Source organism: Grammomys surdaster, unplaced genomic scaffold (genome assembly GCF_004785775.1).
Source record: "Grammomys surdaster isolate TR1022 unplaced genomic scaffold, NIH_TR_1.0 149, whole genome shotgun sequence".
Lineage (NCBI taxonomy): Eukaryota > Metazoa > Chordata > Mammalia > Rodentia > Muridae > Grammomys > Grammomys surdaster.
The window spans coordinates 297,881-311,519 of NW_021604607.1; the positions used below are offsets into that span (position 1 = coordinate 297,881).

The 13,639-nt window shown below is 47.6% G+C and overlaps 1 protein-coding gene across 1 annotated transcript in view; it reads left to right on the plus strand.

The window, feature by feature from the left end:
- The window catches only part of Ttc7a (tetratricopeptide repeat domain 7A), a 107,533-nt gene that overhangs the window by 68,494 nt on the left and 25,400 nt on the right, over positions 1–13,639 (plus strand). Inside the window, exon 16 of the mRNA XM_028765082.1 lies at positions 2,413–2,529. Coding sequence (XP_028620915.1) covers positions 2,413–2,529 — 117 coding nt within the window. The remainder of the gene's footprint in view (positions 1–2,412; positions 2,530–13,639) is intronic.

Consider the following 13,639-nt stretch of genomic DNA (forward strand, 5'->3'; position numbering starts at 1 on the left):
TATTACCTTAAAGAAGAAATTGTATCTTCTACTTCATATTCCCAAAAGCAGAGGCACCTCCTAACATTGGCATATTGGACCCTGCAGGGATCTGGGGAAGGAGAGGCAGGCAGCACCCACTGTCCTCTGCAGCTCCTCCCTCCTGGCTGAGCCCTTGTTCTGCCCAGTTTCTACCCTCAGGACCTGACAGGCAGAAGGTGGGTCATGAGCATAATGTTCAAGGAAGGTTGCAGAAGGGCCGGGCAAAGTGGGGTTTAAAATCAAGGTTGAGCTGGACATGGTGGTGCATACCTGTGATCCCAGAGGCAAGATGCTCAACCACAACTTCAAGCCTAGTCTACATCAAGAATTCCAGGTGTGCCAGGAGGCCATAGCAAGAGCCCATCTCAAAAGCCAAACCAAACAAAAATCAAAAAGTTGGTAGAAATGCTTTTGTACCATGCAAGGCCTGGGGTCTAGACCCCAACACTATTCAAAACAGGATGTTGACATAAAAATTATAGCTCTTATCTTAAAGGGAATAAGAGACAGCTTATCCTGTAGCCATTTTGAGTGTCCCAGAGCACAGATTTAGGTTACCCGAAATTCCATGTTCCAACGTGGAAGCAGTTTTTAAAAGATTTTATAATTTTACAAAACAAAGTCATAAATCCCGAAAACTTTTAAAATTCACTGGTTGGGTACATCATAGAGACAGGTTCACTGAGATGGGGGGGGCTATTCTATCGGCCTAAGTTGCTGTCTAGTGACATTCTTAGCTTTCAGATTGGTAGGAGCTAGTTGTCTGCTAGTCAATAGATTCTAAAAAAAGTTCTTTATTTACTGTCACAAGATGTTAAGTCCAACATAGACGTGGGCAACCTCTGGAGGTTAGAGCTTATTCTGAGATCAAGTAATTAGCCTCTGGGCCTGCTACATTCCAGTCTCTCCACAGTACTGATGAGATTCTAATCAGCAGCCCATCTCTGCTGACAGGCTTCTTTCCAGGTCTGCTCTCTCACAGCCGGATGCAGCCTCTTTGGAAGTTTTCATTCATAAGGGGATTACACATCTGTAATCACAGCACGTGGTGGATGGAGGTGGGTGGAGGTGGGAGGGCCCAAAACTCAAGGGCATTCCCAGCCATACTGTGAGTTTTAGGTGAGCCTAGGCTACATGAGAGCCTATCAGAAATAAGTCCAGGCTGATGTCAGATGGAGAGGGGAGGCCAGGGCAGGGAGGGGGCAGATGCTATATTCAGCAACACAAAAGGCAGTTTTGAGGAAGAGTGGGGAGGGAGGGGAATGTGTGCCCAGAACCCAGACCATCTTCTGAATAGCACATTAGGGTAAATTCCACCTTCTTCATTATTACCTACCAAGTCATAGTCTAAAAAGAGTTACAAAGGGCCAGTGGACAGACATGGAGGCTCAGGTCTCTGCACAGAGAAAAGTAAGGCTGGGCCTCCTTAGGTCAGACTGCAGCCTGGGCACCTCAAGTGGGTCCCACAATGCAGCTCAGCATCCCAGGAGCCTGTGTGCTCACACGAGCCATGCTTCTTGTGAAGTTTATGGCCCAGTGGTCCCTCTGATTCTCTCAGCAGTGGTAAGATGGATCAGAGGGCCTCACTCTGAGAACTAGGCCACAGCCTTGTATGGGTCACAGAGGCTCAGCTATACAGCAAAAGTTATTTAGGTACCTGGTGTATAAAATATATTGCCAGTGTGTTGATCTCAAAACGTCGATACACTTGATACTTCCATGTTGCCTGGCACCGTCTCCCAGCATAGGTAGGCAATAACAAGAAAAGGCTAGCACTTGAGACCACAGGCTTCCTGGCTCTCCCTAGTACTTTAATGAACAAGAGTGCTAATGATCTGGGTTAAATGCTTTGGTTTCCACTGATGTGTTCAGGGTACTGATTGAAAGCTGCCTTCTGACTACAGGAACATGGCCCACACATACATGCAAGACAAAACACCCATACACATGAGACACAATAAGAAGTTACTTTCCTATTGTGGCTCTTGCTGAGGCTTGATCCTGTGCCCCTATGTAGGGCACAGAAGTATAAAGCCTGGCCATGTGTTAGTAGGATTCAAGGTGTTGCTAGCTGAGCTTGTAAAGGGGCAGAATACTCCAGGCAGAGCTGAGTCACAGTTGATTACTGTAAGAGGTGGGCAAGATACTGTCTGATCAAAGCAGGTAGGTGAGTGAGGCAGGCATTGGCAAACACTAAAAGGTATCTTATTGTTTGGTTATGAGGATGAGGAAAAACTGAGGGACAGAGAAAAAGCTAGCATCTGATGGATATGGTAGAGGCTGTGCCCTCTTGGGCTGGGGAGATGAGCAGGTGGTGTGGAATCCTCCCCAGGGCCATCCTTGGAGGAAAGCCTTACCAGGCCCTGCTGACTGTATCTCTTCTTTCCATAGCCTGATGTTCACCAAGGTGAAGCTGGAGCAGGTGCTGAAAGGCCCAGAGGAAGCCCTTGTGACTTGCAGGCAAATGCTGCGACTGTGGCAGACCCTCTACAACTTCTCTCAGCTGGGGTGAGTACTGCCATCGCCCCTTGGGTTGCTCAGGAGCATGGGCAGAGTAGGCAGGTGGTGGCTGCCTGAAAGACCACAGTACTCACAAAGTGTGTTGGTGGTTTGAATGGAGATGTGGAACTCAGTGTTGAGAGCTTCTTGTTCACAGTTCAGTTTGAATCCCTCAGCAGTCCTCTAGAACCCACACCAAGACCCAGTTAGAAGACAGCATCTGAGAGAGGTTCTGTGCTTCCTGCTTATGTCTGTTCCGACACCATGTTATCAGAGACTGACTTATCCCTTATCCAATGTGCCAGTCACTTGCCTGTTATGTGACCGACAAGTCGAGAACTGTCAAGAACCCTCTCTCCTAGTGAAATCAGGAAAATAGGATGGAGTGGAAAAACCTCAGAGTCAGCCCTCCCTTTTCAGGCCACTTGGCCTGGGAGATTCCAGCGCAGGGTAGAACTCGGAGATAGAAACTTCCAGAAAGCTGTACACAATGGATTTTTCACAGAGGGAGTAGAAACACTCCCTGGTGGTGGGCACTAGAAGGCCAAGGATCATCCTTAGGGTATTTGCATTCAATACATTTTGCTTTCCAGCCCTCTGGCTGCAACATCTGGAACAGGTACACATATTGGCTCAGTTTGCACAGGAGCTGCCCTGGAACCTGCTGCTCCATATCTGCCTGGCTGGCAGGCTGCACATCCAAGTGGTCAGGCTAGACAAGGCCTCATAGAGGGGTAGCTTTGACTAAGAGCAGCTGTGGAGCAGGCAGGTGTTCTCATAGAGGCAGGGACAATTGAATTGATGTCCCAAGTTACCATTCACATTCCATTCTGTCCCAAGAGGCTGCTCAGGTTCATAATGTAGAGTACCTCTTCAGGAAACTTCCACAACTCTCTCACCCCAACATTCAGCAGGACTCAGACAGGTTGCTACTTGGCCCACAAGCCTGGATCCAGTCCCTCCTGGCTGCCTCAGGAGACAGGAAGGGTTTTTCTTTGAAACCTAGAGCCGTAAACCAGAGCCCAGTGCTTATAAAAATATAATTTTGGTCAATCGTAAACTAAGACCAAAATCTACAGTCTGAGGGTCTGGTCTGTTTACCCACCCTAGCCAGCCTGCACCACCCCACCCAACACCTCTGGATTCTTTTTAAACTACACTGATGTCCTCATCACCTCCAATCCCTCCTTCATGAAGCTACCGCCACCCAGAAGCCACTCAGCCCTGCCTATAATAGTCTTGTTGATCTGCTTAGCTTGGCCTATCTCCCCTCAGGTACTAGGGTCTTTGCCCCAGCCTGCAGGGATTCAACAAGACCCTAGGAAAGGGGCAAAAGAATGAAGGGACAAGAGACACAAAGAATGAGAGCAAGTCTGGGGTTCTGATCAAGCTCTGAAACTTTAATTTCAGGGACAGGTTATAAAGACACAGCAAAAGGGGAAGCTTAGGCAAGGGTCATTGCTCACGGCTATCCCACTATTGAATCCTCCATGTCTAAGACCATCCCACTGTGGTATCCTCATTTCCCAAGACCATCCTACTGTCATAACTGGCTCCCAGGAAATATCAGACGTTCTTTGAGTTCCTGGGACCTGAGATCCTCAAAAGTCTTTTCTTAACCTTGAACTGACTAGACTTTCCAGAACAGCAGATAACTTCCTGGGTTTGGCTCCCACCATCTCCTCTCTTTTAGCAATTTTAAACAAGGCAGGCAGGCAAATGTGGACATTAAGAAATCTCATCGGCAGATAAATGGGCATTAACCAGAAGGGTAAAGTATTGACTTGATCCTCCCAGTATCATTTGTAATGGTGTCTTTTGGGGGAGGAGAGGGTTATTTGTCTCATGGGCCATGTAGGATATCGAGGGTCCTAGCCAGCTGCTTTGAGACACAAGAAATCAACACCTACCTCTATGCAATCAGGTTTGCTTTTTGGGGGACTCAGAAGCAGACAATTTGGGTCCTCTCCCTGTGGTGCCTCATCACGCACCCCTTGCAGGTACCCATGTTGTGTCCGTGCCATGCCGAACCAACATGCACAGATCTGATTTCCATGCAGCTCCTAAAGGAGCTATGTCATCAAAAGGCTCAGCCAAGCCTCTATCAGCCAGATCAAGTCTGTGATAATGTGCTTGTAGAGGTTTAGATGCCATAGAGTCAGTTTGTTGTTTTATAAAGTCAGTGAGTCTTTTAAAGGCCCAAGGGCCGAAAGCCAAAAGGAGAAGGAGACTGACCACTGGACCCAGGATGGAAGGGAGAAGGGTGGTAAGCCAAGGAGAGACAGAGAACCAGTTTTTCTTGTTCTTGATGTTTCTTTTGACATTCTAATCTCTCTCTGATCTTGGCCATACTGACTCAGTATAAAAACAGCATTCCTCCTTGAGGGTGACACAGAGCCCCCCTTGCTGAAGGAAAAGCAGATGAGGGATTTTTCCAGATTAGTGATGCCAATCTCTAGCAGTTTGATGTCAATGGGCCGTCAAAGTTCTGAGTAGTCAAATTAGTAGTGCAAAGTAGTTCTGAGTAGGCCTGAATCGGGATCAGAACCTCCAACAGCATACATCACGGGTGGCTCATTTTTATCTGGAAAGGGAAAAAAAAAAAAGGAATTCTCAGGGAGATCTCTCTCCCCTGGATCTCAATTGTTAATCCATTTTATCTACAATTGGGTCTGGCTTTGTGGAGATATCTGTTTGTTTCACCAATCTTTCTGGCAGCCATCTAGTCACACCTTCTTTGGTATCAAACAGACATATCGATCCTCGGTCCCATATGAGAACTGGGTTTTGGCCATTCCATTTAAAGGTAGGATGGTCCTTCCACGTAACTGTGGCATAATTTTTATTGGTCTCAGGATGCCAGAGGCATCAGATTTGCCATGAGCATCCAGATTTAGAAAATTGAGAACAAACAAGGCATGATGGAGAGTATTTCTCGGGGAGCCTTTCTGGGATATAAGTCCCCCTTTTTTCTTTTTTTAAAAGCCAGTTCATTAGAGTTTCTTCAAAACTAGGGTAGAGGCACCAGAGCTGCTCCTCCCACACTCAGAGAGTTATGAAGATGTTATTTTAAAGTTCCATGATACCTGTTTCACAATACCTTGTCCTTGAGGATTATTATAAGGAATCCAGTAATATGGGTAAAATTAAATTGTCAACAAAACATCTCAAATGACTTCAATAGCCAGTTCCATATTCTCTCTTAATCTGATATGGAACACCAAGCATTGAAAGGTAATGTAGGCAATAACTAATTACATTTTTAGTTGCTTCTCCTGCTAAAAGCAGTTGCAACTAGAAAGCCTGGAAAGAGCCGGGCAGTGTTGGCGCATACCTTTAATCCCAGCACTTGGGAGGCAGAGGCAGGCGGATTTCTGAGTTTGAGGCCAGCCTGGTCTACAGAGTGAGTTCCAGGACAGCCAGGGCTACACAAAGAAGCCCTGTCTCAAAAAACCAAAAAAAAAAAAAAAAAAGCCTGAAAAGGTGTCAAGTCCCATGTACATGTTTTAATTTTCAAAAATTAGAAATGAGTAACATTCACTTGCCATACTAACACCATTATGAAAAGAATTGAGGATACTGAGAACAAGTTTTTGCAATTTGACTTGCACACTCTCTAGAAATATCAAGTTATTGTCTCAAGCTATTATTATTTTGATGATGTAAAGAATAAGATTGTATGGTCAATTGTTCTGTAAGGTCTATAATCTGCCTGGTGTACAAATCTACTGAGGCATTGCCCTGGGGTCCAGGCAATCCAGTATGAGCTCTTAAATGTCTTATAAAGTTAAGGAACTGTACATGTTTCTTAAATTAAGCTATATTTGTAAAATTTGAGAAATAGCAATATCTAAAAAAGGAACAATTTCAAGCAATTACAAACCATGAGCTATATACTGACTATGAGTATACAAATTGAAAGCTTGATTTTTCAACATTTCAAACAGTGGCTGTTGGTATAGGTCCAAACTCAGTGCAATATCATCCTCATCTGTATAAACAGGTGGAGCTTCCCCGACCTCTTCTCTTTCCTCTCTGCCATCTTCTCTCTCTCTCTCTCTCTCTCTCGCTGTCTCTCTCACCCTCACCCTCCATCTTTAATAAATCCCACTCCCGTGGAACCGGTCTTGTTGGTTCTTTTCCCGTGGAACCCGTCTCATTGGTCCTTGACGCACTGAGTTTGGACCTATACCAACATACCTCCCTTTTTCTTATTATAAAAAAGAAAAAAGGAGAGGGGAAGCCAATGGTGAAAGAGGAGTTGGGGCGCCATGTCTCTTAAACTACTTCCTGCTGTGTAGGGGCATAGTCCATTGAGGGGAGCAGCCATCAGGGCCCACTCGGTGGATGTGTGTATCAGGCTCTTCTGTGGACAGTGACTGGTAATCGTTCCCCCAAAAATGGCATTCTTCTTGGGAGAACTGGTGAAGACTATCTTCTTTAGCTGTCAGGACACTTGGCACCCGTCAGTTATGAAGCACCACAGCTGGAATCCTGCAGGTCTTGTATATAGAAACAAGTGTCTTGCAGTGTTGGTAGACGAAGTGGTTGGTCTGTGAACCTAGTATATGTATCTGAAAAGACCAATACTCTTCTACATGGGCAAAAAGAAAGCAAGTATAGAGAACATAATATTTAGATGGGATAACGGATATAGGGATGGTGGCAATTTGGATTGGTTCTTGGCATCCGGCTATGGAGCAGTCTTCTGACCCTGTTTGGAAAGACTGTTTGTTATCTGTGGGTGTCTCTTGAACCTTGTACATCCAGATGTAAGGGCTGACCTGGATAAAAACAAGCAGCAGAGGGAGGATGAGAAACACATGTCTAGTCCAGTGAGGTCGAGCTTGGCTGCCTGAGTGGAGTCTCATTTTCTGGGATTGAGGACAAGGTGGGTGGTCTCGATGTCCTTTGGAGATTGATAGAGCACGGTCCTGTTAGAGTCGACGTGTATGAAGAGGAGTCAATTTCAGGTGGAGGAGTGAAAGGCTTGAGGTGAGATAAGTGGACCCAATGAGGGAGTCCTTCAAGTTTAGCAGCTGTAGGGGTCACGAGGATTACCTTAAAAGGGCCCTGCCATTTGGGAGAGAGAGGTGAGGGCCGATGATCTGGAGGGGAGAGAAGCACTTGGTCTCCGATGTTGACAGGCAGTAGACAGGAGACAGTGTGTGGTCGAGGTAGATGGCAGTCAGCAAAGCTCCACAAGAGAGAACGGAGGTGGCAAAGTAATGGGGTAAGCAGATGGTCTGGGAGGGGGGAACATTTAGGTGAAAGACCAGGAGTTGGGACTGGACATCCATACATGGGTTCAAAGGGTGAGATGAGGAGAGGCCACTTGGGAAGGGCTTATAGCCTGAAAAGAGCCAGAGGTAGGAGTTTTACCCAGTCAAGGCGAAGTTCCTGTGACAGCTTGACAAGAGTGGTTTTTAAAGGGAGGTTAGTTCTCTCTACCTTACCTGAGGATTGAGGGTGGTAGGTAATATGAAAATGTCACGGGATGTCTAGGGCCTTAGATAGAATTTGAGAAACTTGGGAAGTAAATTCAGGACCATTGTCTGACTGGAGGGAGGCGGGGACACCAAATCGGGGGATGATCTCTCTGAGGAGGAGATCAGAGACTGTCTGAGCCCTTTTGTTAGTTGTGGGGAAAAACCTCTACCCAGTATGAGAAGGTGTCCACCAAGACCAGGAGGTACTTGACACGTTTTACAGCAGGTATGTGGGTAAAATCAAGTTGCCAGTCAGTTCCAGGAAGGTAACCTCTAGCCTGATGGTTGGAAAAGGAGTGCTATGATACCTTGACTTGGGATCTGACATTTGACAGATTTTGCAAGAAGCAGTGATAGACTTTAGGAAACTTTAGTCCTCAGGAGTAGGCTGTAGGTGAGTCTTAACAAAATAAGACAACGCTTGGCTGTTAGGATGAAAGAGTTGGTGAAGATAGGACAGAGTTTGACGAGTGTCAGGGGGTGTAGGTGGGGATGTGAGTTGTAGTGTAAGAATCTCCTGGGGAGAGTGAGATGAGTCTAGGTCCTTAAGGACCACAGCCCTACCTCATCAGCTTGGTTGTTTCCCTTGGAGTCATCCGTCTGGTGGGATCTGCAGTAGACAATCCCAATAGCTATGGGGAGATGAGAAGTCTTTAGCATGGCCATAATCTGGTTTGCATTAGTTACTGATCCTCCTTTTGTGGTAAGTAACCCACGCTCCTTCTAGATAGCAGCATGAGACAGGAGAAAATGGAAAGCATATTTGGAATCTGTGTAGATGTTGAGGGATTTGTCCCTGTGCCAGCTGGAAGGCACGGGTAAGGGCTATTAATTCAGCCTGTTGGTTGGTGGTATGAGCAGGAAGGGCCTGTGCCTCTACCAACTTGGTGTCTGACACTGTGGCATAGCCAGCTTTCCTGGTCCCTTCATGTAGAAAGGAGCTTCCATCTGTATACCAGGTATAGATGGCTGGAGGCAATGTGCCCTCCAGTATGTGTGAAGGATGAGATAATAGTTCCTCTAAGGTTTCAGTACAGGAGTGAGATAGGGAGTAGTCAGTGTTAGGTCGAGGAAGAAGATTGGAAATATTAAGAGGTGGGCATGATTGAAAGGTGAGGGTGGAGACTTCTATTAGAGCTACCTGAAGAGAGAGAATCCTGCAGGGAGGTAGAGTCTGTAAACCTTTATAAGTTAGGAGCTGTGACAGGTTGTAAGAAGAGAGGACGGTTATAGGCAATCCCAGGGTTAGATTCTTTGATTCTCAAATAAGGAGTTCAGCAGCTGCTAAGGTACGAATACAAGGTGCCCATCCCTGGACACTTAGATCTAGTCTTTTTGACAAGTATGCTACAGGTGCAAAAGATGGTCCCAGTTGGTGACCTAAGACTCCAAGGGCAACTCCCTCTTTTTCAGTTACGTAGAGGGAAAAAGGACGAGTAAGGTCCAGGAGATGTAAGGCTGGGGCCTTAAGGAGAGCCTGTTGGAGCCTTTGGAAGGGCTTAGTGACAGGTTTGAGAAGAGGTTCATGGGTGGGGCCTAATGCTGCTTCATATAAGGGACAAGAAAATAGGGAAAAGGAAGGAACCCAGGAACACAAAAAGCTAGCCATTCCTAGGAATGATAAAATATCTTCCTTTGTAGAAGGAACAGTTAGAGACTGAATCAGGTTCTTTCTATCTAAGGTAATAGCCTTGTGGGTTGGGGTAATTGTTAGTCCCAAATAGGTGACCTGAGGAGTAGACAGTTGGACTTTAGAAGGTGAGACCCTGTAGCCCCGACTGGAAAGGAAATTTAGAAGAGCAGCTGTGTCAGCTTGGCTAATTTCTAGGGAGGGGCTACAGAGAAGAACGTCATCTAAAGTACAATCTTAGATCTAGGAAGACATAAAGAGATTAAATCAGAAGCCAAGGCCTGCCCAAACAGATGTGGGCTGTCCTGGAATCCCTGAGGTAGAACAGTCCAGGTAAGTTGGGTAGAAAAATGGGTGTCAGGATCTGTCCAGGTAAAGGCAAATATGTCTCCTGTGACTGGGTGCCTAGATGGATAGGGAAAAATGCACCCTTGAGATCTAGGACTGAAAAATGAGAAGTCCCTGAGGGGATAGTAGAGAGAAGCATATAAGGGTTAGCTACGACAGGATGGAGGGGAACTACGGCAGAGTTAATGTGGCTGAGATCTTGAACCAGTCGATAGGTACCATTAGGTTTCTTAACTGCCAGTATAGGGGTGTTAAAGGGGGAAGAGGTAGGTCAAAGGTGTTTTTTCCTTAAGAGGTCAGCAATGATAGGCTTAAGTCCCCTGAGGCTCTGGAGAGAAAGAGGGTATTGGGCTTGGCAGATGTACCTGGTAGAGTCCAGTAACTGGATAACAACGGGAGAATGATGTTTAGCAACAGAGGGGTTCTGGACATCCCAAGCTCGGAGGTCCACCTGAGAAGCTGGTAAGGGAAATAACATGTTAGCGATAGTAGGGTGACTGGCTAAAAGGAGGAGCAGAGGAACTGCTGGCGAGCTTCGGCTTAGGTGCATTGTTGGAGCAAAGGAAATAGAAGCTGCCAACTTAGCTAAAATATCTCTTCCCAATAAGGGGACAGGACATGTAGGCATTACCAAAAAGGAATGGGTGAGAGGCACACCCCTAAAAATGTAACTAAGTGGGAGGGTCTGGTGAGGAAGGTAAGGTTGTCCTCCTACCCCAACAATAGGAGAACGTGAAGGTGAGGTGGGTCCCCAAAACTCCGTCAGGACCGAGTAAGTGGCCCCAGTGTCCAAGAGGAAGGAAATGGTTCTTCTGCACACCAAAATATCTACCTATGGCTCCCTGCTAGTAATAGGCATGGTCGGGTCGAGAGAGCTTGGGCCCCATCAGTCCCCCATGGCCAACCCTAAAAGGTCAGCTGAGGGGTTTTCTGGGAGCGATGTCCCTCTGTTCTAAGGGACATGAGGGCAGTCAGTACCCAGTGCCCCCTCTGATGGCACCTGGAACATGGTCCCCTTGGCTTGCTGGGGTTAGGACAGGCCTTCGCCCAATGACCATGTTGACCACATTTATAGCAGGGCCCAGGTGGTCCCAGAGCCTTCAAAGACCAGGAGTCTGGGGTAATGGCTGAGGCTGGTCAGATAGCCTTTGCCAGCATATGGTATTTCTGTTTTCAGGCTTTCTCATCTCTCTCATGGTACACTTTGAAGGCCAGTGCCAAGACCTTCTGCCTGTGGAGTTAGGGGCCTCCTCTCCAATCACCTAAGTTTAGCTTTTATGTCAGGGTAGCTTTGGGGGGAAAAAAAGGTCATAAGAAGTTGCTTACCTTCTGGGTTTATAGGGTCCAAATTAGTGTACTGCAGTAAGACCTTTGTAAGGTGTTCTAAGAACTGAGATGGGTTTTCCTGTTTATCTTGGACAACCTCTTGGAGTTTCTCAAAGTTAACTGGCTTTAATGCCGCCTTCCTCAGGCCTGCCAAAAGACATGTTATAAATCTATCTCTGGCTAAGATACCACCTGAGGAATTATAATCCCATCGAGGATCCTGGTCAGGAACAGCTTCCGATCCAATTGGATAAGTCCCGTCTGTTTGATGAATCTGGTCTGCTTGTGTTTTTGCCTCATCCCAAACTTGCCTGTGTTCATCAGGAAGTAAGTTATTAGTGAGAATCATATGAACATCATGGAAAATTAGGCTGTAAGACTGAGAGATGTATTGGAACTCTTTGATGAAGGCAGATGAGTTAGAGGTGTAGGATCCCAGTCTGCTCTCTATTTGAGAGAGTTCACTCAGTGATAAGGGGACATGTACCCTGACCAGGCCATCAACACCAACCACTTCCCTTAGAGGAAGAATAGACGCTGGTTTTGGTGTCCCTGGAGGAGAAGGAGTTGGACCCTTGGCCTTGGAACTCATGATAGGAGGTGTGAAGGTTGATGCCAATGCAGGGCGGTTAGTATGGCCTGCAGCTGACACAGAAGGAGGGGAGGGGTCTGGGGAGGTTGAGCCAGTGGACTCAGAGGCACCCTGTTGAGAAGAAACCGAGGTAGCAGTTTGGGTTTTCGGTGGCATCGAAACAGGCCTGCGATGGAAGGGAGGAGGTTCATCAGCTGGGTCCAAAGGTGTGTGGTCATCTGGGGGTTGGTCAGGTGTCATGGCTAAGAGAACCTTGGGTGGGGAGCAGGCAGAACACATGGAGGAGGTATAACAGAGGTAGATGAATACTCAGACATAAGGGACTTCTTTTCATTTACCAGACTGCTGGCAGTATGTGTTAAGACTCCTTAAAATAATCGGGTCTAGGGTGCCATTAATGGTCACATTAGCCCATTACCTAAAGGGTACCGAATCCAGACCTTATTGCAAAGGCGTATTAATTTGGATGGCCTCAACTCAGGCATTAATCTTAAAGATTTTTCAGTACACACCCCAGTGGGATGTCTGAGGGTACGGACAAAGACGATGCACCCATTGGGTGATCTTATCTGTTACCAAGCTATCAGTCAGCATCCCTAACGAAAAGCTGGTAACGGAAATCAAGCTCAGCTTATATAATCAGGTCGTCACAAGATCATATAAGGGCCTCAGCCAAGCTAACCCACCAGAAGTTCGTCAACCAGGAAATAGCCCACCTGGTACCAAGATTTCAGGAAACTTCGAGAGCTGGGGGTGGGTGGGCTGGGAGCTATTTCCGAGAGGGAGAAATCACTCAATGGGCCAAAGTCCTAGGTCATAGTTCAGCTAGAGGCCAGTCATATGGACTGGGGCAATGTAAAGCCAACCCCATAGTCCAGGAAGTTCTGGCTAGGCACTATCTGGGCGTCCAGGGTCCCTCCCCACGAACCAGAACCAGAAACTCCTCACTGATTAAAATGCCAGTGTGTGCATGAGAGCTTGTGCGGTCTGGTATTTGGAAGGTGGAACCAGGGGTCTGTGTGCCTGATACTAGCCCACTCGGCAGAGAACCGCGTGGGGGCGGGCAGCAGCACAGCTCACGTGCTTGAAGTTCGGCAAGCTTCGCAGAGGCTGCTGCGGCAGCTGTGGTGACGGTGGCTGTGGCAACAGTGGCAAAGATGACGGCTGCGGGAGCAGCTGCAAGGGCGGCTGCAGGGGCAGCTGTGGTGGCGGTGGCAACAGTCGCAGCTGTGGTGACGGTCGCGGCTGCATTCTCTACAGTCGGTCAGGGTGGAGGTCAAGACAGTCACAGGGCTGCAGTGGCAATGGCCGCGGCTGCGGCGACGGTCACTGCAGTGGTTGCGGGGCTGCGGTGGCAATGGTGACAACCATGGCTGCAGGGGGCTGTGGTGGCTGCGGCAGCTATAGTCGCGGCTGCGGGACCGTCACCGCTGCGATGGCGGCGGCTGTGGCGGCCACGATGGCGATGGCCACAGCTGCAGTGGCGATGGTGATGGCAACAGACCATGTGGAGCCACTGAGGTGGCCTGCAGAAGCCCCCTCAGTGACCGGCCGAAGCCATGGCAATGCCCAAGAAATTCAGACCAGGTCCCAACGCACCAAATGTAAGGACCAACGAGACCGGTTCCACGGGAAAAGAACCAACAAGACTGGTTCCACAGGAGTGGGATTTATTAAAGATGGAGGGAGAGAGAGAGAGAGAGAGAGAGAGAGAGAGAGAGAGAGAGAGAGAGA